Source organism: Anguilla anguilla, chromosome 9, assembly GCF_013347855.1.
Source record: "Anguilla anguilla isolate fAngAng1 chromosome 9, fAngAng1.pri, whole genome shotgun sequence".
Taxonomy (NCBI): domain Eukaryota; kingdom Metazoa; phylum Chordata; class Actinopteri; order Anguilliformes; family Anguillidae; genus Anguilla; species Anguilla anguilla.
The window spans coordinates 29,284,661-29,309,139 of NC_049209.1; the positions used below are offsets into that span (position 1 = coordinate 29,284,661).

Below are 24,479 nucleotides of genomic sequence, written 5' to 3' on the forward strand. Positions count from 1 at the left end.
CAGCCATTAGTCCAGCATTTACCTTTTTGGGCAGTGTGAAGCAGTGCTGATATGTAATCAGAATGTTATGTCCACACAGCTGGTTCAAACTTGGTTTGGGACAGTGCACCTTTACCCATAGTATTTGACCGATATCACTAGAGAAACAACCAGTTTTTTATGAGATAGATCCAATGGGCTGGGCCTGAACACAGTGACTGTGTATGTGGTTAGAAGTGCTTTCTCAGAGACTAAACCTAAAGCATATATTATCTTGTTACAAAATAAAACTACACATCCATATACATATTCTAATAATTTGTAAACATATTCAGTACAAGTGATAAGTGACTTCAGGTAATATTCCAAGAAAAAGGCAACTCCAAAATCATACAAGAAGCAGCTGTATTTCTCAATGAAGGCAATTCTAATTGGGTGTTATTGCACTGTTTCCTTTAGACAAATTTTCAGCTCAAAAAGGCTCTAACGAGAAAAAATTGGATCAATAACAAAATCAAAATACATTAAACCGCATCAGGGATTTCAATCAAAATAGAAATAGCATCTCATTTTTGTTTTAATTACCCTAAAAAACATATATTTATACCCAAATGTTTTTTTCTTTTCTATATTTTAATATACATGTGTAAAACAGGCCTCACATAGAAGAATGAACTGAAGAAAATAAAAGCACAGCTCTCTGTGTAAGATACGAGTCTCAGTCAAGAGATACAAGTTTCAGTCAAGTCTGGTGGGGGGTGGGGCACAACATGAGTAGCAGGGAGCCATACTCAGCTGATCCACAGCTGTACAGACAGCTTACCCACAGAAAGTACACACAAGAAACAGATTATCTGCGTTTGGCAGTCACATCAAGCGATACGCTTCCATACAAACCTCTCTCTCTTCGGTGTTCCCTCTCTGTCTCCCTCTCCATTCTAGAGTGTACTAATCTATGTTTGAACATTCATCTCCTTTACAATAACCTCGGTTTCTTGTACAGGTTATGGTCCTGGCCTCTGTAACAGAGCCTTGTTTCCCCCCTTATTGCCTTCCTGGCTTTAATGAGAACAGGCTTGAGAGCATAATGAGAAGGTTCATCGTCAGGCAAGCCGCTGAGAAAGCGCTCTTAAGTTGGCCAGTGTTGCTGATCCTGTAGCCGCGCCCTGCGGCATTAGCGTCCGCGGCGCACTGATCCTGCTCATCCCTGAGGTAAATGCAGCATTGGCGTGAGTGAAAGGTCTGCACCTGGGACTGGGCAAGCTCTGTCAAGGTCAGGGATGCAAGAGACATTTCAAATGTCCCGTCTACCAGCCCTGAAACCATTACAGACAGATTGTTCCTTCTCTTTCCCGACTGCTGTCCTCAGATATACAAATATAAAAACTAGTTTATTTTCAGAAGAGTCCAGCTGCAGTTCTACCAGCCAGGCGGGAAGAGATGGAATTATATGTAACCGTACATAGTGCACTTAAGCATCTTCATCTTTGTCATTTGCGATATTCCCTGAATATTATAATCTTACAGATAAGGCTGTGTTGGTGGTGGGGTGGGGTGGGGTGGGGTGGGGACAGAATGGAAGGACAGACAGAGAGGTTTGTCAGAGAAGCGTAAGTAGATCTGAATCTGTGGCCGTGTGCGAGGGAAGGGAAGCAAGGGGCACACGCTCTCAGTGGAGGAGTTCCCCGGGTCGAATGCGTGCGTACGCGTGTGCGTGTCGTAGAGCGCAAGAGAGTCGAGGGGCGGGGACATTGGACGTGGCATTCTGGAGGGGGGGGTTTGGGCCGTGACGAGGCCCGTCCCTCTGCAGTGGCGTAGCTCCTGTCCGACCTGCGGGACTATGTGTCCCTCTTCTGCAGCTCCTGCAGGAATGCTTTCATAGAGAGAGAGAGAATGTGAGAGAGCGCAAGCTGGACTTAATCATAAAGATTTTTTAATTAAAGATTATATATAAAGATTATACAAAGATTATTAGAATTCAATCTATAAAATGATTTGTACTGTGACCTCTTGAGTAATGAACTAATTAACAAACTAATTATCTAGCCACCTATCTACCATTTTTTTAGCTTACATAAAATGGGGGCTGCAGAAAAGTCTGAAAGAAAGACACCAATGGGGACACTGGGAATTGGGGCGTTTGGGGACTCACCTCCAATAATTTCCTCTTTGACTTTCTGAAGCTCTTTGCGGACTTCCTCCAGGATGTCCTAAGCACAGACGGAAAAGGGGACTGGGGTCAGCCTGTTTGTCCCAGCTTTGTTCAGAGACAATGCCATTTTCCAAGGACAAAGACCTGAGCACCTTTTCAGGAGCTCAAAATGAACTGTAACACGTGTAGAGGAGCTGACTAACAATGCCTTTGTAGAGAATTCAGCTGGCAGTACAAAGTAAAATGATTATAATTAGGTTTTTGACAGCATGTACAGTAGTTCAGGTACTGAACTGGAGGTTGTGGTGCTGGTGGAGGAACTGTCAGAAAACTGACCTGTTTGATTCTCTCCATTTCTGACTCCTCGTTGCTTCCTGTGTCTTTACTGCCTCCCGCTTGCTTTACCCTGTAAACCAGAGGAAGGCAGAAGTGAGGTGAAATAGGAGGAAGAGGAAAGGCTGGGGAACTCAAAACACATAGTCAAAACAAGCTGCCCACAATTATCAGCCGTCACCGAGGCTGTTGCATTGCCGTTACCATGGCGACTGCATCTGCCAACTGCCGCTGCCATAGCAACACCCCAAGCACCCCCCGGATGCCCAGTAAGCACACATAAAGCTCTCTGCTCTCCCTCCTGCTGTGGGGCAACTTGGCCACATCTAAGCTACCAGAAAAAACCATTCATTCTTTCCTCAGTGTCATCCCCAGGTAAACCCCTGTTCACCGTCTCACACTCACTCATTCGAGCCAAAGGCACCAATCCCGGGTCAAGCAACCGCCAGTGAAAGAGCGCAAAACCCCTGGTCCAGCAGGTCCAGAGGCTAAAAGAATAGCCTAATTCTATGACTGAAGTGCTTAAAGATACACAGCACTGGATGAGGAGATGGTGGAGAGACGGTGAGCTGCAGCAGACACATTAAGCACTGCAGCAGTGAGAAATAACCCATACTTCTCCACAGAGAGATGCACTCACACAGCTCAATAACCGTTTCCATTGGAGGCAGCTGTACAGTTTGATCCAAGGCACAGGAGTGCAGACATTTAAGTGCACAGTGCAGTAGAAGCACTATGACAAACTGAGGTGTCAAACTCCCTGGAGAGCTGCAGTACCTGGAGATTTTTGTGGTTTCCTGTCAATCAGCAACCAACTCAGGTCATTGAAAAAGGGTGTGTTTATTCTTTAGCCAATCAATGAATGAATGAATGCTATCACTTAATTTCTGAAACACACCAATTAACTAGCAGACAGTACGGCTCTCCATAAATGGAGTCCAACACCCCTGCACTATGAGCTTTGGAAGGGCCTTCATAAATATCACAGGGAGGGATCTTCAGAACAAGAATGCTAAACGCCATGAGGATGGCTACAATGGTTCTGCAGTTAGGCTCGGGCAGAGTGAGCAGAGGCAGGTCCAGATGGTGGGCACCAGACACAGAGGCGGGCCCAGTGGGCGGGGCTGCAGACAGACAAAAGCTCAATGGGCGGGACTGCATACAGATTCAGGCTCAGTGGGCGGCGCTGCACACTGACAGGCAGGCCCAGGACTGGGGTGGGGTGGGGGTTCAGTACCTGGATGCTGGGGCCAAAGTTGGGGAAGAGTGGGTGGGAGGGGAGGGATCCTGAGCCCTGCTGGGGCTGGCGTTAGTCCTGCTCGAGACATGCACACACCTTCTCTTAACTTTGGGACTCGTTCACACAAGGGAGGAAGAGAGAAAGATGCAGAGACAAGAGGAGAGAGATGGACAGAACAAGAGAGGAAGAGACATGCAGGGGGAAGAGAGAGAGAGACAGAGAGAGATAAAATGAAGAGAGAGAAAGATAGAAACAGATATACAGAGATAATGTGAACAGAGAGAGAGAGAGAGACAGAGAGAGAGAGAGAGAGAGGCACAGAGGCAGATACAAGGAGAGCGGGACTGAAGAGGTAGACACTGACCTGGGCATGGTCGCAGATTTCTCCCAAGGTTTCCGGGGGAGTTCTGACACAAAAAGATTAGGGGGAAAGGGGGGGGGGGGGGGGGGTGTACAGAAATATTACAGGATCATCCAAATAATTGAGAAGCTCAGTTAAAGGACAGAGATAAGGTAAAAACAAAGAGACTGTACAAACAAAGCAAGACTGGTCATCGTTAATCAGTTAATCACAGAAGAACGACTGGATTAGACATTCAGCCTGAGGGAGCACATTTAACGGTACTGAAGCTAGGCCAGGGTCGGCACGAACCCCCCATTGCCCACTTCACTCACCAGCTGACTTTGCACCTGAAGACAATGAATCCCCCTGCAAACACACGAGAGAGAGAACCACACAGTAATGTTCAACTGTGCTTGTCTACAATCAAATGCATTTAAATGTAGGCGTTCAGCGCATGCAGTCATTCAGAGCGATTTACACGGTTCACTTTTTTTTTTTTTTTAACATACAATGCATTTATAGAGCTGGATATTTACAGAATCGATGCAGGTTCAGTACCTCACTCAAGGGTACAAAGGCACTGCCCCACCCGGAAATCATACCTGGAGCTTTGGAGTTTAAAGTTTAGTTCCCTTATCATTGTATACACTGGTGCCCTACCTAATGGACAAGCACAGCTCAGTATACTGTCACTCCAGACTAAATGACCAAATGTGTAGCTCTATCTGTAATGAAGGAGAAGAGAAGGGGCTTACATTATTTGGCTCGTCACTCTTTTCAGGTTTCTTATCGGTAACTTTCCTCCTGGACGGGTAGAGAGACAGGTAAGTTACCATACGAGACTGTACACAATTTTTAAAGAACCTTTACATACATCTAAATCAGACCTGGATCAAATACATATTTGATTTGGATTCAAATACTTTTCTACGCTTTACTGATCTTGTCTGGTGTATTAGAACCAATGACATACACTCAAAAATTGCAAACCCTGCCTTCTGGTTATATTGGCAGGCTCAATTACACCAGGCAAGATCAACAGAGCAGCGAAAAGTATTTGAATCCAAAACAAATACGTATTTGACCCAGGTCTGATCTAAATGGACCAGTGCAGGGCTCCCCAGTCCTGATCCTGGAGAACCACAGGGTACCAACTTGCAGTTTTCACAAATTAAAAAAATTCAGATTTTCAAATTACATTTTTCCCCAAAGCTCCAGTAAACAGCCCCGCACCTACAGTGAACCCAGTAAGCGGGGAAGGTACTAACCGCCTTGCGAGGATGGCGCTCATTTCTCCCATCAGGCCCCCGCCCCCACCACCTCCACCACCACCTCCTCCGCCACTGCTGGCGTTGCTCTCGGCCTTGGCTGCTGGGCCTGCACCACCACCATCCTCCTGCAGGGGACGAACACAACCGCTTTGTGATGGATCACTGGGGTATGGTTCACTTATCATATTGTAAAAACTGGTTTGTCATTATTCGTGCATTAAATGGTGTTCGGTTTGGAGCAATAAATTATTTTGTTTAACTGGAGCCATGTATAAAACATGCATAATCATGACATACCTACTATAGTATATAAAGCATTAATAAAACCAAAAACCATGTCCTCAACACACAGTATGTGTGACATAAAGACAGGCTGTACAAAAATATGCAATTAGGACGCAAAATCCTATCTTGACACATCATTGCAAAACTGTGGGCATCACAGCCCTCACACATTGAGAGTCCTGGTCATTGGGGTAATCCCTAAAAACAGGAGGGGACGGGGGGGACGGGGGGGGGGGTAGCTTAAAGTGCATCTTACAGTGAAAGACTTACTGGATAGAGTTCCCTAGAACTACTACCTACCCTGATCTCAATGAGGAGGTTTTTTGCAAGTTGTGGTTTTGGTGTATTAGGGGCTCCTCTATATGCATTTTACAGAATGTTATTTAAATGCATAACTTTATTAAATGTTGACATGTTATTTATGTGATGGATAAGAAATAGCCAATGCAACTTGGTTACAGTGATCGTTGCTATGTATTGCTTTATTTCTGTACATGTCACTTTTTTTTTTTACACTGGTTAGGTGAGTCATTTTAACAGGAAGGAAGTCCACATTTGTAACCTGATAAGGGCTCAGCCTTGAGCTGAAACACATTGGTATTTTTAACTTTGACTAGCCACTAGTTGGACTTATCATTGTATCAGAGTTTTTTCAAGACATTTAAACCCCACTGCTGGAAGACTGAATAAGGACATTTTTAGACAGCTCTTGAAGCCACTGTATTCACACTAGGTGAACACTGTGACTATTCTACACAACTCGTGTAAAGTGAAAGCTGGCTGCATTCTTGAATGGCACAGCACAGGAGGGCTTCTCTCACCTTGGGCACCCTGCGTAGTTTGGCACCAGAAAGGGCTGCAGCCAAACCCCCATCTCCCCCGCTCCCGCCTCCTCCCCCTCCTCCACCGCCAGATGAGGGAAGGGGCGGGGCAGGTGGGGGTCCACTCCCGGGTGGAGGTGGGGGGCCAGGTGGGGGCGGAGGTCCCGAGGGAGGAGGAGGGGGCCCCGGTGGGGGAGGTGGGCCCCCTGGAGGTGCAGGCGGGGCTGCGGGCAGGGCTGCTGGGGGGGTGGGCGGAGCCGCCGCCTGTCTCTCCCTCTCCAGACGCTCTCTTTCCTGCTGCTCAAACCTGGACAAAGGGAGGGCAAAATGAAGACCTGTTCATTAATTCACTCACTCAGTCACTCAGTCACTCTCACGAGCGTGTTCAATTCCAATCATTGTAATTTTGATAATGCTCTTTGCACCGAGGCATAACGTAGCCATTTCAGCAGCTTCCAGTTCAGGACACAGTTATGGCTAACAAAAGACATTACAGCCAATCGACAGCTTATAATTACAGGGTTCCATCTGGAGAACCTATAGTCTTGAGTTTTAGAATTGAGTTTAGTTTTACAACCACTGTTGTATGTCCCGCACCCCTCAAAGTACCTCCTTTGCTGCTCCAGTTCCTCTTGGGAGGGTCCATTCTGCACAGGTCGGGGGAGGGTGGAGCCTAAAGGAACAGAATAACTTTCACTACATATGTCTTCCCAAACAGGGAGAGTTTCTGTGTGACGTCTGCATCTTAACAAAATGGTGCACGTGCGTGTGTGTTTATGTATGCGCGCACAAAGGTGTGTCTGTGTATGTGAGTGCATATGATGTGCGTGCATGTGAGCCTGTGTGCATGCGTGTGTGACTGTGTGCATGTATCTATATGCATGTGTCTCCTGGTGTGTACTGGTTCTCATGGTGAATGAAAAATGAAGTAGCTGTGGCAGTCTGTTTATCAAAGGTATAATGGCAGCTTCCAACTCAAATACAGGAGTCAAACTCTCTGGCTGCAAGGCCAGGTCCCTGACCTACGGCCTATCCAATTTGCAGACACTCTTAACCCAGTGTGATCACAGTGTGAACATCCATAGACAGTGAAGAGTGGCATATACCTCTGTGTGTGACAGTGTAAGAGTGTCAGAGGTTGGTATAGGTTCCCGTGTGACAGTGGGTTCTACGGTGTGAGTATTTTCTCCTACTTTAAAAAAAAGCTAATTACACTTGAAATTCAGGGGCACTGGTTCAAGAGGAGATTTGGACCTGCACTGCACTGCTGTACATAACCCTGGATGTTCAGTTTATTAACTTGCGTGGACTATTTACACAGCATGATGAGCCACAAAATAAATATGAGCTCATTCGGGTGCGTGCCAGTGAAAGACTCAAACTCATCGCTGCATTAATGAGGCATGACCTAAAAGTCACTCTTGAGTGTGCATGTCAAAGCTTTTACAACTCATCTAACGTTACTGCGCTGCCGCTCACAGTAGCTTAAGCTAGTTTTCTGGAAATTAAGAACATTAAAAGTTATTTTCGTCTGGTGGAACAAGAACGAGTACACCCCCATAAAAGAAAACAAACACTGGCACACGTGAGGAGGAAATCTTTTTTAGTGATTGGATGAAGAAGTTTTGGAACCCCCTGCCATGCACTGAATACTTCAGCACTGCATACGGTATTGGGGGCGACATACCTCAGGAGGTAAGAGTGGTTGTCTGGCAGTCGGAGGGTTGCCGGTTCAATCCCCCGCCCTGGGCATGTCGAAGTGTCCCTGAGCAAGACACCTAACCCCTAATTGCTCCCAACGAGCTGATTGGTACCTTGCATGGCAGCCTTTCACCATTGGTGTGTGAGTGTGTGTGTGAAAGGGTGAATGAGAGGCATCAATTGTAAAGCGCTTTGGATAAAAGCGCTATATAAATGCAGTATACTTTATTGCAAATTGCAAAGGACAAACCTTTTGTAGATTATAACATTCTAACTCTTATCATTGGCAATTTTGAATGTGTTTCTGTCATAAGAAAAAAAAATTATAAATTGCATGTGCAGTTTGAGCTCCTCCAGTCTGTAGCGTGCTCCTAGATTCTCCAGATCAGGAGCACCAGTAATCCCTGGCAGCAGGGCTTACCGTAGAGCCCTGCAGTAGAGCCCTGGAGTAGAGCCCTGCAGTAGAGCCCTGCAGTAGAGCTCTGTCGTAGAGCCCTGCCGTAGAGCCCTGCCGTAGAGCCCTGCCGTAGAGCCCTGCCGTAGAGCCCTGCCGTAGAGCACTGCCGTAGAGCCCTGCAGTAGAGCCCTGCAGTAGAGCCCTGCCGTAGAGCCCTGCCGTAGAGCCCTGCAGTAGAGCCCTGTCGTAGAGCCCTGCAGTAGAGCCCTGCCGTAGAGCCCTGCAGTGGGGGATGGTGTTAGAGTGCTGTTAGGGTGGTGTTAGAGGCAGCCTACCCGTGTCTGCCATGGCACTCAGCACCTCCAGGGCGTGCATCATTCCGTTGGCGAAGAGCGCCGCGTCTTCCTTACTGCCGAAGTTGAGCCCCCACACCTGCCGCGCGTCCCTCCATTGGTGGAAGCTGGGCGTGGCCTGGTTGTACTTCAGCCCCTTCACGATTGGACAGTTTATCACCACCTGCGTGAGTACAGAGAAATGGTACCGCAACGTTCTGCCACAGCCTTTGAGATATGTTTGCCCCGATTTGATGGGCATGCCAGGGGTGGTATGGGATTAGGACTAGTGGAACTAGAATCAGTGAGTGACATAGCAACTTTCAGGAACTCTTCTAAGAAAAAACTCTTCTAAGAAATTAATGATGAGGCATCCGTTGAAATTATTTGAATTTGGCACTTTGTCAAGTCAAATCATACCAGAAATGTGTACATCTTAATCCACTTTATATATTCATTCAAAATACTGGAGTTCACGGACAAATGCAACGCATGCACACACGGCAAAATCACTGAGATTCTGCCAAAGATGAGTGCAATGCCATTTAAATCCAGAGGGGGGTGCTGCAGACACACTTGCAGGAACATCTCCAGTTGTGTGGTAGCGTTAGCGCTGAGGGCACAACTGTTTCTTATTTGTTTTATAGCCCCGCATTCCAGAGAATGAGGGAGAAACCGTAACTATGCCTGCAAAGCCAAGAGACGAGCTGACAACCTCAGCTGGCGAATACACGCTGATACCAAACTACTCTCACGACCCCAGCCACAAAGAGGAGAGAAAGAGAGGCTGACAGAGCTCAAAACATAAAAAACACAGAAAACTGAATGCAAGAATGTGAACATGATTTCCTTTTCCAGTTTAATACTCAGAAGAAATAGAGAGATGAGTGGAACAACAAAAAACATTGGCAGTTACTTTGTAAGGATGTAAACCTCAGGGAAATTTGATTAACTTCTCTTTGAGAATATTACAGGATGTGCACAATAGGGAACTAGAGAACACAGTGCATTCTGTGATCAGGGTGAGCCCTGGGTCCATTCTGGGAGCAGGATGAAAGCAGGGTGCATTCTGGGATCAGGATGAAAGCAGGGTGCATTCTGGGAGCAGGGGGAGAGCAAGATGAGAGCAGGGTGCATTCTGGGAGTAGGGGGAGAGCAGGATGAAAGCAGGGTGCATTCTGGGAGCAGGTTGAGAACAGGATGAAAGCAGGGTGCATTCTGGGAGTAGGAGGAGAACAGGATGAAAGCAGAGTGCATTCTGGGAGCAAGTTGAGAACAGGATGAAAGCAGGGTGCATTTTGGGAGCAGGGTGAGAGCAGGATGAAAGCAGGGTGCATTCTGGAAGCACACACTAACACAGACACACCCTCAGCATAATGTTACCACCACCATCTTCCCACTGTAACCCATCCACATCTCATACCAGAACATCACTTCACACAAATCCTAGTGTGCGACACCAGTTCAGCATGAGTACAGGTGGCTGGCACAGCCCAGGGCCCAGAGAGTGTGCACAGAGCATGTCCAGAGTGATGCATGCATGTACCCAGAGGGTGCACAGAGTATACAGAAAGCATACCCAGAGGATGCGCAGCATGTACCCAGAGGGTTCACAGAGTGTACTGAGTGTGTGCACAGTGCGAACCCAGAGAGTTCACAGAGTGTGCTGAGTGTGTGCACAGAGCGTACAGTATGTGCACAGAGTGTACTAAGTGCGTGCACAGAGCGTACTGAGCGTGCACAGTCCTCCTCATACAGCCCTACCTGCTGGTCTGCCTGCAGCTTGCGCCCCACCACTCTGAAAGCGTTGCTGGAGGGGTTGTGGTAGATCTGCACCCTGCTGAAGGTCTGGGTGCCCGTGCCAGCCGGGACCCACTTCTTGTTTGCATCGTCGTAGATCATCACCGTGGCACGAGCCTGGCAGATGCTTGACTCACTGAGGGGAGAGAGAGAGAGGCAGGGAGAGGGCAGTTACATCTCACCAGTCTTGAGTCAAACACTGTATCTGAAATACTGGAAAGTCCCTTCCTAGAGGGCTAATGTGTGTGCTAGGTTCTGTTCCAAAACATTATACTAGCAGAATTTTCAAAATGTGTGAATAAACAGACTGCTGGCTTGCCCTTATGTCAAAACACAGAAAAAGCTTCCACACTCAGCTGCTGTAGCTCATGACTTGTCAGGTTTAAAAAAAACACAGAGCTATTTAAATAATTAAGAACAGAAGTTCTGTAGGGTAACCTGCTGAACAGGCTACCCTACAGGGTTGGAGTCCTGATCTATGTGGTCACTTCTGGCACTACGATCTTTACTTCACTCTAGTGTGTTTTTTCTGCACCTCTGCACCTTGAACTGATGCACTTGTTGTATGTCGCTCTGGATAAGAGCATCTGCTAAATGCCTGTAATGTAATGTACTGTAAATGTAATGTTCCCAAAATGGATGAACTTTAGTGACACTCAGCTAACTGAGTGTTGTTTCTGCTCTGAGTAAATTCCACTCTATTATTTCAGCTAACTGGTAACAGTAGCAAAGATGGAAAACAGATAACGGAAGACAGCCAGCTGGTATCTTTTAAATTAGTGTTTCTCAACAGGGGCGTTACCACACCCCAGGGGGCGGTGTGAGAGTGCAGTGAGGCACTCCCAGCATGGTGGACGAAGGAGGGGCATTGGGGCCATTATGGGGGTGTCTGCCCCATATTAATGCTCAAGCCCTGGGGGGCCAAGCTGTCAGACGGCCTCCAACATCCGGGGGAAAAATCACAATTATCACAATTAAAAACAGAATTCCCGGTCGTACCAAAGTGTGTGGTCTGTACAGCCGGTGGGAGCACAGAGAGGGTGATTACTAACGGTTTACCGACAAGTACACAACACGGCTGGGCTGATGCATAGACTGTATGCGTGGGCTGATATCAGCCAACTCTGCTAGTTAGGGCTAGCTACCTAGCTACTGTCAGTGCTATTAATATTCAGATGATGAAGGGTGATGCAGCTAGCTAGCTAGCTAACAAGCAAGTGGTTCTTAATTAGCTAGTGTGCTAAGTGGCTAATACCTCAATGGGCAGCTAAATTCAGCAATATGTCTCGGTTAATGATTTTTGTTTTACGCAGCCAAATACCTTTCAACCTTTGTGACAGGGAAACCACAGTTCAAAGAGTGGTCCAGGACTTTCATTGCGACCAATTCGCAGAGCCAAGCAACCAAACAGACAATTTACAGGACTAAGCACCCAGTTCAAACCAGGGTTAAGATGTCCATCGCATTTTAATTTCAGTAAACTTAGGGAATACATTTAAATTACAATTCTTTTCTTATCATCAATAGTACAGTATGGACATCTGTTGTTTTTCTAATTCGAGAGGTTGAACTTTTAATATGGTACTTCCTGAATTGAAGGGGACAGGCGGCTCGACCCTGACTGAAACAGAAACACTGTTACCCAGCTGGTCACACCTTACTAACGGCACGGGCGAGAAGTGACGGTGCAAGCCCACGGCAGCCTGCACACGAAAAAGCGTTCCCGCCTTTCCTCACCTCCCTTTCGGTGCAAGATGTGGTATAATCTCCGACTTCCTGTGAACCACTGGCCACTTCCTGTTTGAAGGGCTGTGGCAGGAACACACAATTGACATTGAAATGGGACCCTTCTGGACAGACAGAGGTACAGGGCTGATACATGATTTATTTAACCGACGGCTTGTTTGCTCAGAGAAGCATAAGCAAGTACGAGCAAATAGAAGAAGCAGACAATGTGACTCAGGCACTGTTGCTTTCCGGCTCATAAAGTATACTGCTAAAAGACTGCGAAAGAAGACCAAATAATAACGTTACGGTTTGCTACAATCGTAGAACTCAACCGCCACTCAAACAATATGTTACAGGTAGTTACAAAGGAAATGGCCAATCAGAGCTCAGAATCTTGAGAAGACGAGCAGTGTCAGATTTCACACAAGGCATTTGGATCAGTGAACAATAAAAATCGTATCTTGGCATCACTATTCACGAGGCAGACGCATTTATATTTCCGATGTGCGCTCAAGCAGACATTCATTATTTACTAGGCACTGTTATCTGCAATAGCCCATGAGTCAGCATGGGTAGCTCTAATAGTTGGCATGCATATCACTAGCTCAAAGAAAACAACTTCCCCTCCCACCTCTACCTCCATTGCAAACTAATCATGAATTAAACATAAAAAAACATTACTACTACTCCTAGAGGAAAATCAAGATTATGACCAACTTAAAACATTTCTCCGGACCAGAGACAAAAGTCTGGCACAAGGAATGAGTGTGTCAACATGCTATGCATCAGCGACCTTTGCCTTTTGAGTATCCCCACCCCAAACCACACTTAGCTATACACAGACAGACACACACACACACGCATATGCACGCACGCACACACGCCCGCCCGCCCGCCCGCACGCACGCACGCACGCACGCACGCACGCACGCACGCACGCATGCACGCACACACGTGCACACACTCACACACACTTGGTAGATATGTTAGCATTTTCAGCACCTTCAAATGAATTAAAATTGAACTGCTATCGATGTTATTTTGGGTATCATGTTCAGATGCTTAAGCGTGCCTTATTAGTGCACACATTCAACAAAGTTAGGCTAGCACGTGACAAATGATATCTGGATGGTGTCTGTTATGAAGGATGTTTGCTAAGGACACAGCCCTCCTAAAGTCAAACTGCAGCGACTGTGAATAGCTCATATGACACAGGAAAAGGACGTTTAAGCCAATAGAAGAAATATACAGTATATCCATACGGTGAAGGCTTAGCATGAACTTTAAATGCATCACATTTACAAATCGGGGACAATTTGGCATGCAATGCAAATGCTCTTTGCTATGTGTTATATTTATTTATTTCATGGTTAAGAACAACACTTCTGCAATTGCTTGGGGAAATTACTACCCTACAGACGGCCACACGTCTTGCCACAAGGGCGTGGTTGTTACTGTTGTTTTGCATTTGAAAGCCTATTTAAATGATTAACTGGAAGTTCTAGACATAGCACCTGCTAACTTCTAAATATATTCAATGCTTGAAAGAACATAAAAAATACTTTTCTCAGTTGTGTTATTGTGTTGTATCATTTTGATTACTTATTGCGGAATTAAAAGCCCTACCATGCAAAGTTGTGTTTTCTTTGAAATAGAGATAAACATTCATTTATTTCCACTTCTGTAAAATGCATTTTGCTGTCTTGATTCTGCAATGTTGTGAAGAGAGACTGGTAACTGCAAAGCGTCTAACTTCTCAATAACCCAGTGTAGCAGAGGTTTTTAAGCAGAGAACTAGATAAAGCCACAGACAGACCTGGGTTAAACCTACTGTTTTATCTTGAAAGAGCAAATGAAGCCTGTGGTAACCCAGCGTCTCAGCTCCTCATTGGTCAACGGAAGCAGTGGTGTGCTGCCAGTGCACAGGCTCAGAGATGCTGGCATAAGCCTGCGTGAGGTTGCAAACGTTCAGTATCTGGGCCCAGCGGACCTCGTTTCAGCACAGGTTTCAGGCCCAGGTGCAGCACAGGTTTCAGGCCCAGATATACTGGTGTGCGTGCGAGACGTCCACACAGCAGATTATGAGCTCCATTGTTTCCTTACCCAGGCATGCTCCAAGCAATTCTCTAGCTGTTGGCACATAATGAGAAGCTATTGTGTCATAAAGCGTGTGCCTTGTGCTCCGTCGTAGCGTGTGCGTGTGCATGCGTGTGCATGCTCGTGTATGCGTGCGCGAGAGAAGCGAGCTTCACTTTCACTCAGGCAGGAAGTAAGCACAGCTGTCCGCGAGACGTGGCTGCCTCAGTGCGCCGTTATAACGCCGCTAAACCCGGGTGCTTTCTGAACGCCTCATACTGGCTCTCTCTCCACAGCCAGCTCCGTTGCAGATGCGCCACTTTCTGTGACACTTAGCACAGATTTATTCTCCTGTCTGCATGCGTGTAAGAAACCCCGGCTCTGTGCATCCGCATATCATTTTACATTACACGCATACATTTATATTGAGCCATTCATTTAATTGCTTAAAGTAGCCACTGAATAACTGGCTACTCTTTATTCAGGCAACTTACATAGCTCACATAAATTAAAATTTTTTTTTTTTTTTTTTTTTTTTACATGTAGCCCATTTATAAAGCTGTACATTTTACTAAGGCATATCAGGTTAGCCATCATGCTGTGCAATACCTGAAAGATGGATGTGTGTACAGTAAGTTTTTGTGTGAGTACATGACACGGTGACACTTCCTCACCCGGGAAAAAGCTTCTGCAATTCACGATGCGAGAGATAAGGGAGCTCCACTTCCTCAAACAACTTCACTGAGAGAATGAACACAATCCAGCATACGGTATAAAGCACAAGACACGATAGCAATGTCAACAAAGTCCAAAAAAAACAAAAACATTGCATTCAAACAGGTCTCGGCCTACAGCTCCTCCCAGCATTCATTTGGGGTCATATCTACTGGCACAGACTGGCACCAATGCAGAGAAACACACTGGAACAGAGCAGACATCTGAATGCCCGAGAACAGCACACACAGCAAAATGCCTACCGTCAACAGAGTTTAGAACAGTCCAAAAGGAATAAAATGTGCTCTCTGAATAAAATGTACTCCATCGGAGTTGAATGTCGCTGACAGATTTGCAGCGCAAATGATTGTTCTGAGAGTAGGAGGAGAATGCTCCGCCATGTTGCACGCATGGCGCACCCACGTCGTTCTGCAGTTCCAGGCTCAGCTTAAATCCACCTGACAGCAAGTTCTAAGCTTCAGAAACAGAGCAAGACATATTCACTGACATCCCACTTCAACACTCATCTATGGCAACACAAACACTCAGCGCTCAGCGCTAACACTGACACTCATCATCATCCTACCCAAACCAGATATGAGCATAAACAAAATAATGCTTTTTTTTTTTTTTAATTACAAATGGACCCAGCTCCATACCAATACTGACACAAAATATATCAGATCGGCCAAGATCGTCAATATTCGTCACATAAAAAGACAAGTGTAAACGGGGCAGGGAGAAGTGTACAGGTCATTAGGGCTGGACCAGGGCATCAAGCGCTGTAACAAGAGAGACAGCCAACAGGAAGTTCTAAATGGTGAACTACAATAGCGGAAGGTGGTGAGTGAGCATGTGCTTTGGTGGAAGGTGGAAGGGAACCAGGCCCTCTCAATTTTACAGATGTGCGGTAACAATCGTCAGAACGATAAAAAGGTTACAAATGCGCATTAGTGACCTGTGGGTGGGGGCTGGGAAATATGACTAGAAGTTACTCCACTCCAATCAATGGGAAAGAGGAAGTGGCTCCAGGATATGTTACTCGATCCCCTTGCGCCTCTTGCATGCTCTCTTTCACTTACACTCTCTCCTTTCACTCTCTCTACACACACACACACACACACACACTCATACACACGCACTCACACACACGCACTCACACACACACACACACGCACTCACACACACACACACACACTCATACGCACGCACTCACACACACACACACACACACACACACACACACACATACACTCTCTCACACACACACACACACACACACACACACACCTGCATGAATGGCCACTCTCCCCATCTCTCACACTCTAACGCACAATCACACACATACACAACCACACACAGACAACTCTTCAGAACAGACACCTACATGTTGGTTTCTCCTGGGTCCATTATAGCCTTCTCAGCTGAATAAGGCTCTGCAGTCTATGTGAAACTGAAAAGACTTTCTACCTTCTACAAGCACTAGTGATAGTATTTTTCTACTGATTTGTCTTTTTTTATAGTGTCTTCGCCATCTGGACACCATTCTCTGTGTCTGCAGAAGTGTGTCAGCAGAGCGCTGCAGTATACTACTTCTCAGACGACAGAGATGTTAAAAGGTTTTTTTAGGAACTGTTTGCTCAACCTTGAAAAATAGAGGCCTAGTTTTCAGCACTTAACCTGCAGTTAAAGAGACTGCACCTTCAAACAAAACAAAACAAAAAAACAACACACAACCTGCCATTCTATGTAACCATCCATATTATGTTTGGCTGTGTAGGCGAATAAAACTTAGAGAAGTTACAACCTTTTTATTTTTTTATCAGTTTTTTTTTTTTAAGAGGGTGATTCTGTTGAAACTTTCTCACAGTTTTTAAACTTCACAAACATTCCTGTACCTCATGCCCTAAAATGGGAAGTTTCTCACAGTTCTTGGTGGAACTACATTTACAAAAGTAACACCAGTTAAAATTCCGATAATTCACACAAAGCGTGGGAGGGGCAAACAGATAAAAAGGATGCCTTTGTGTGTGATTCTGCTGCAGACACTAGGCCTACTGTCAGTGTGGCTCTTTTGCAGGTGCTGGACAATGGACGTGATGTAGAGGAGGATGTGTTAGAAACTTAAGAAAATATTCAGGAGGATCCTGATGATGATGTATCCTCCTCTGAAAAACATAAATCCCTTGAGGATGAACCCCGTTCAGAGCCACCAATTTTGTCATCTCCAAAAATTGAAAACCTTTCATGGTTTCATGGTCACCACATGAAGGTGAGGGAAGACTCAAGTGTTGCCAGTGCTATCAAAATAGTTCCGGGCCACACCAGATTCACTGTGACCCGTGTCCAAGATTAGAAATCTGCATTTGAACAGTTCATTCCAGCGTCAGAGTAGATTTCCCTGGTAATGACCAACCTATAAGAACGGCAGATATATAACTATAATTGGAAAGAGCTTGATGAAACCCACATGGATGCCCACGTTTGGGTTGCTGAATTTGGCTGGAGTATAAAAATGATAATAATCAAAAGGTGAAGCGACAGCAAACAGCACTATGGAATGCTAAAAGTACAATATTTCCAGCTACAATGCCACTGAAAAGAGAAGACTGTTCTGATGTCCTTGTCTCAATAGACTCATTTTGGTGATTTATGTACTTCTGACTGTCCACTCTGTTTTTATTATTATTAAAAAAAAATTATAAAAAAAAACTTTTTCTTATGCAGACAGGAGCCAAGTCCTCAGCTGTTCTCACCTCGATTGCAGACTGTGACCACAGGGGGAAATGGCAGCGAAATGAGACTTAAAGTAAGGTTTCAATTTTGCGAGGCCTGACTGAAACGACGTCTTTATGCAATCTCCCAGCGATGAAGATGAGCCGAATGCACCATTCAGGGTCAGTGTTCTTTACCGAACAGGCAAAGGTTTGGCCACCGATTCTCAAAGCGGTCTACAATCATGGTCCTAGAGCAGTGGTGTCAAACTTGTTGCCATGGAGGGCCGTGTGTATGCAGGTTTTCATTCCAGCCTCAGATCTTGATTATATAATTAGTTAAATTATTTGCTGAATTAGGGATGCAGGTTTGTGCACAATGGTGACCCGACGTCTATGGTGACCCGCATTGTCTAAATAAAAATTTTCTTATATTCTGTGCTTCAATGCAGTTAAACGCATATGGCTGAATGAGTAATTGGACTCAATTAAGGCAGCATTAATTGGTTGGAATGAAAACCTGCATACACACGGCCCTCCATGGCAACGAGTTTGACACCACTGTCCTAGAGAGCCGAAGAATCTGCTGGTTTTTGTTTTATCCTAAAATTCAGCTAATTCAGACCCACATAATCCTATGACCTGCATACCACACAAATGTCCTAATAACAAACACAATCGCAATCATTTTGTGAGACCGAAAAAAAGGCTTTAAATGTAACCACGTCAAACGCCAGACCAAAGCAACTAATTTAGCACTAGCAGAGCAGGCATGAAACCTGATCAAAGAGTAGTGCAAAAAAAATACAGGAGAAACAGAGCTCAGACCACACAGTGTGGCTGTGATTCCTCAACTGTCGGGTATTTGAATTTTCAGCCAAAAGACGGCTATAGGACTGATATCATTCTGAATAAAAATTTCAGATACACTCGGGAGTTGAATGGAAGAAAGTAACCAATAAGTCATTACTTTCTTCTATTCAACTGCAAGTGCAGCTGGAAATATTATCCACACTGCTGCAGCCCATTGTGAGCACCAGACCTCTGCGTTGCTCATTCTGAACATAGATGTTCTATTGCATGCATATGCGCTCTTGTTGAAAGGTGGTTCTCCTAACTCTCCTTCGGTTTTCCCATTTCACACAGGAAATTGGCATAGACAACAAATGTTATGATTGAAAAAGCAGATCCAGCAGCTCTACAGGTCCAGGGTTGAGGGTCACTGCAAGAGAAGTCTTCACCGAGTTGCCATTTGAGGGGCGGGGGGTTTGAGGGAAAAACAGGCTTTGCATAAGGTTCGTTTATTTGGTAATCCATTTCACATATTTTGCAACTGTCAACATTACAGTCCCAAGACCAACTTCCTCCTACAGTTTCCTTGAGAAATAAATGAGAATAAACATCATTGTCCCAAGCAATAATGCGCACACTGACAGTTGGCAGCCTGTTTGTTACCTGTGTCTTGGGTTACTGTTTCTCTATCGCTTAACCATTTAACAACATCATACTGTGCAAGATCACACAGACCTAACATGGGACAGTCTCCAATTAGCAAGCACAGTGGGGAGACAGTCTGGCGCAGTACACAGGGCGGTGGTCTAACAACCCAAGTACAGATCCCCGTGCAAGCAGGGATTTGATACAGAGCCACGGCATTGCACCCACTGCATTACATTACATTGCATTTATTTGGCAGACGCTTCAATCCAAAGCGACGTACAATAAATGCATACCAAATGTCATTGGAACAACTACAAAACACAGGCCAGTAAGGTATAATACTCATTTTGAGATCCTCATTTTGTGGGTTACAGATGGGATCATGGCACTGTGATCCCATCCGTAACAACTTTTTCCACATTGCCTATATAGAGTATATATATAAAGTAACAAAAAAAATATATAATGAAGTATGGAAGGCTAAATTCCGTGCTGTCCTTTACAAACCACAGCGCAACATGTCATATTGCCAAAAGATAGATATACGTGTAACAAAACAAGCTTTAAAACGCATCTTGTTCGTACTGCTGTGTTCACCTGACCAACTTCCTTATCCTCAGATTATAGCTAGTGGTAAAGTGTTCGCAAAAAAAAAAAAAAAAAAACACTTCCTCTCAAAAGCGCAGGCCTACTTTCCTAAAGCTTTTTCAAAATGCTTTGCTGACTGAACCTGATCATATAAGTTTATGCATCTAAAAAAAGAATCCTGCTTGGAGTTAAATCAGGACACGGGACGTTTTTAAAAAAAGAATAAAATTCAAACATCATTCTAATCCGATGAGTGACTCAACATGTTCGATGATTGGTCCAAGCACCGGCATCAACATTTCAAACTCGGCCAGACATTAATTTCAAATTAAAATATCCTACTGCTATATTCATGGGTAGATGACAGTTCAGCTAGGATGACGACGATCTTCCCGACATAAGTAGTGAGCTATCTAGCTAGCTAGCTGTGCGATGTACTGTAGCTAGGCTAGCGTATTATGGCTGAGACGAGAAGTGTCAGAGCCTGTTTAAATCGTGTTTTCGTCTACCCTTCTTTGATAGCGCGGTTACATTCTTTTGGAAAGTTGGCCTAGAAAGTCACACAGAAACATGTACATGACATAAGCAAGACCGTTAGCTTTGTATTGAAATGCACGGACATCATCAGACTGCAGCTTTGCAACGACTGTACGCTAGAGTCATGTTGACCGGAATTAGAATAACGTTAACGTTACACATGTGTACCTGAAGGTAGCCAACGGTTAGCCCGCTAGCTGACCAACAAGATGTATCACACTGTAACGTTATCGCTAAGTACTGAGTAAATAATTTCGCAATACATTGAAGAGTAGCCGACAGTAAGTTATCGGTTTTTACGATCCAGCAAAAATAGCTAACACGTCAAACTAAATAAATTTCCGATACAAAGCTTGTGAGCAGAGTTCACAGAACGTTAGCCACTCACAGTCATATTTGGAGCGACCCCATACCTCATTGTTTGGCGAGAGCGCGGATCCTCTCCCTCGCAGTATTTTCGGTGTCAGATCTGAGGCCGAAGGTGGAAAACAAAATAAATGACAAAATGATGATGATTTTGATTGTACGCACATGTACCAGCTCGCCGCGTTTGGGGGATATTAACCACGGAGAGAGCGAAAATCACACCTTGTAGATTTCCTGTTTAAGAGCACAGCACTATCGTTACAGTAGGCTAGTGGAGTAAGCTTGTCAGTTCCAATCAGTATCCCCGGCTCATCTCCCGCTAAACACCATTTAGCGAAGCGCTTCCTCCATTTTCTGTCTTATTCTAAATACCTATAATATTTTTTCACGCTTTGATCGTTGGCCGTGAGCACCAAGATGCTTTCTTTGGTCTCTTGACTTTCAGTAGTGTCTGCTCTGTGAGAGTTCATTACTCCCTCTCTTCTCGTAAAAAAATCTTTTGCTGGCGGTGGTAGGCTACAAAGCCAAAGCTCCAATCTATGTTTAAAGGGACAACGCCGCGGTAGCGGCGTGGGCGCTTTAAAGGGACAATAGCACAAATAAAACACAAAATAAGAAGTATTTCCTATTTTATAAATGACAGACTGTAGTAGGCTACAACTAGGCTAATATTCTGTTGACATACTATAACGATGCATGGCCACAAATAGGCGTAATACAAGTGCGAATTTTGGAAAGTATGTTCACTCTCACCTGCTCAGTCTTTCTCTCACTTGGATTTTCATGAAGCACTACCCTCAGACGATAGGAGTTAATCTGAGAAACGCCAGACAAAGTAGCAAGCAAAGGAAGTGCACCAATGAACTCAAACCCACATTCTTTCCTGTCTGTCACTACACACACACACACACTCTCTCTCTCTATTTCTGCCACTGACACCATTTAGGTTTGTGAAAAGACAATGGGTGGTAATTGTATACACCAAGGTCAATATTTGTCTACAAGCAGTGTACTATTAAATGCAAAAATGTACATACTAGGCCTACTAAACTACTGCAAATGCTTCAATGGATTGTCACAATACTACAATATTTTAAAAAACTGACAGGTGCACAGATAGACACCAACATACTATATGATGAAACATATGCCCCCTGCTCTGAGACGTTAAAAATACTCTTTTGGCTGAAGCTATTTTATACAGTCCTACTTACGGCAAGTCCCCTTTTTTATATACACCCCCAGAAAGGCTGTGCACGGCTGTGAAAAATAGTGACTAAAACTAGACTGCTTCGGTTGAAAAGGTATGCAAGGAAGTGCACCTGGAACTGCAGCCATTAAGTCACACCACTAGTTCTGTTTGCATTAAAATGTAATCACCATGACCTTGTTAGTTTCTTGGTTTCTGTGCTGACCAAATATGTCAAAATGCTAGCCGTGTTCCTTAATTTCTCTAATAGGGATGACAGAACCTTGATCATTGTACAGCTGAGTGATAGCTTTATTTAAAGTGATGGTGGTTTTAACTTTTTTAGTAAGACTAAAGGAAATTATATGTTGTTTAAAACATGAAATCCACAACATAAAAGCACTTGTGTTAGAACATTGTGGTGTGAACTCACACAAATATGCATTTTGTTTTGTTGTTGCTCACTGTGCATGATAAGGGTATTAAACAGAAACAGTGTAATTTTATGTGACCCAACATTCCGGAAATCTGAAAACACAGCATGAATGTGGAAGTTCACAAACTAACTGTCTTCAGTGCTTTTCTACAGAGTGGTGTGAGGTAATGTCACAAGCAATGATTGGCAAAAATGTATGGCAACACAAAACTAGGCGTAACAGACATAATTAATATTTAATCTGCTGGTCACTGCAATACGAACAAATTGTCAACATTGTGAGACAACAAAACATGCAGGGTTCTCATGTCATAGTATGCATTTCAGTCATTTATCTTATAATTACTTATGCAAGAAAATACAGAGATGGCACAAAGCTGGTGCAGCACAAATGAATGTGTTATTTTTATGTGTGTGTTAAGACACACACAATGCCTGTGACTCTCAGAGCCAATGTTAAAGCAAGTTCTGCGGTACAGTCTTGCCTTACTTAGAAATGGATTGTCAGCAGTATAGTTTGAGGTTTTCACTCTTCTGTTCTGCAATTTTCTCATAGTTTCTATTTCCTGCATAGCTGGCAGAGAGAGAGAGAGAGAGAGAGAGAGATTTGGATCTGCAGTGAAGATACTGGACTGCACATAGATGGGTTGCTTGATTTAAGAGGTGGTTGCTGAACAATGTCTCAAAGAGATATCCATTTTGTAGCCAATTTTAACAAACACAGGAATATGATAGTTGTGCCTATAGAACCCTCCTGTATCCCAATTCATTTTAGGTTATGTTTGGGATAACTGGACAAGACTTGTGTAGCATCATCATTTGCATGCATGGGGTCATATGAATGATTATATTTACTGTAGAAACTAGGTATAGATTTATGAGGACCTGAAACACAGATGATTTGAAACTCTTCACTCTTACTGCAAAAAAGTATGTATTAACATGTGGATTGGGGTTGCATTAAAAATCTAGCTATCTTTTAATATCAGTGAGAATTTCACAATTTAAATTAACAATGATGGTCTGTCATAGCTGTGGGAAACTATTAGGTTGGAGTCTTTCAATGATTGTTCCCTTTCTGGGGTTTTTGAGATTATTTCAATTTTAGTGTATTCAATCGTGGTCCAGTTTTTTATGTTCAATGAAGGATTTTTTTTTTTTTGATAATTCAAAAAATTCCTGATGACCAGCTGGCTTTACAATGACTGATAGAGATGCATTTGGATTAAGCTGATTAAAATATCAATTTATAGTGTCAGTGTTTCTTTTCTTGATTGCAGCAGTTTCATGCAGCATAGGAAATAGTTCAAACTGAAAATAAGATTAAACATAGTTTTAAACATAGAGGAATAATCAGGTAACATGCACATGCACATTACAATCTCTGGGGGAATAATGTTGCTTTAAAAGCTGTTTTGGAGTTGTCCGAAGTGTATGCTTGGTTTTAGACCACAAATCCTTGCGTGCCCCATACTGACCATTGTAAAGCTGCCAAGTCATCAGAAAGTCCTGTAAATTTCCAAAATATCCTTCATCACACACAAAGAAATGTCTGGGACAATTGAAAACATACACTTTAACTGAAAGAATAGAACCCCCAAATTATTTTTAGTTTAGTTTATTTATTTGACGGTTCACTTTAAAAGGACAATTACATGGTTGCAAACACCAACGTACATGCACAATTAAAAGAGCATCAAGGATAACACAAAAAAGTCACAAGAGTTATTTCCATTGTGGTCCTTGCTGTAGCTAGATGTCATGGAGGTGTGTGTGTGCGTGCGTGTACGAGATGGTGCAGTACGGCATTAGCGGCATATAAATAGAACCCCGCGAAAGAGAACGATTCTTTTAAGCAAACTTATGTGGAACATCTGTTGGGGTTCAGGTTCCATGTAACACAATGCAAGTTCGCCCTCTAGAGGATACTTCAAGGACATTTTTATTAAATACCACCAGAGGGCGCCCACATATTTTAAAGGTATACATGACTTGCATGTCTGGTCTCTGACGTAATTAAAGCTATGCATTTTGCCA

The 24,479-nt window shown here is 44.2% G+C and overlaps 1 protein-coding gene across 4 annotated transcripts; it reads right to left on the reverse strand.

Annotated features, from left to right (window-relative positions):
• Positions 1-367: 367 nt before the first annotated feature.
• LOC118236138 (vasodilator-stimulated phosphoprotein-like) lies at positions 368-21,701 on the reverse strand. Of its 4 annotated transcripts, none has more exons than XM_035434233.1 (14): positions 21,571-21,701; positions 20,865-20,920; positions 10,619-10,790; positions 8,858-9,038; positions 7,034-7,097; positions 6,425-6,731; positions 5,316-5,443; positions 4,803-4,851; positions 4,380-4,413; positions 4,069-4,111; positions 3,702-3,779; positions 2,468-2,537; positions 2,132-2,189; positions 368-1,852 (listed from the first exon to the last, which is right to left on the reverse strand). In XM_035434233.1, exons 2-14 carry the CDS (start codon positions 20,867-20,869, stop codon positions 1,818-1,820), a joined length of 1,224 nt encoding a protein of 407 aa, XP_035290124.1. In that variant the 5' UTR covers positions 20,870-20,920; positions 21,571-21,701; the 3' UTR covers positions 368-1,817. The 4 variants fall into 4 exon arrangements, with proteins under 4 accessions (XP_035290124.1, XP_035290125.1, XP_035290127.1 ...); XM_035434234.1 differs by lacking the exon at positions 21,571-21,701 and adding an exon at positions 21,040-21,338; XM_035434236.1 differs by lacking the exon at positions 21,571-21,701 and adding an exon at positions 21,190-21,328.
• Positions 21,702-24,479: the final 2,778 nt, after the last annotated feature.

Bases quoted from the DNA above. Each gene is read 5' to 3' on its own strand.
- LOC118236138 (XM_035434233.1), bottom strand. The intron at 9,039-10,618 runs GTAGGGCTGTAT...GTACTCACGCAG, and splicing joins AGCTGCAGGCAGACCAGCAG to GTGGTGATAAACTGTCCAAT. The intron at 4,414-4,802 runs GTAAGCCCCTTC...GTGTGTTTGCAG, and splicing joins AGAGTGACGAGCCAAATAAT to GGGGATTCATTGTCTTCAGG.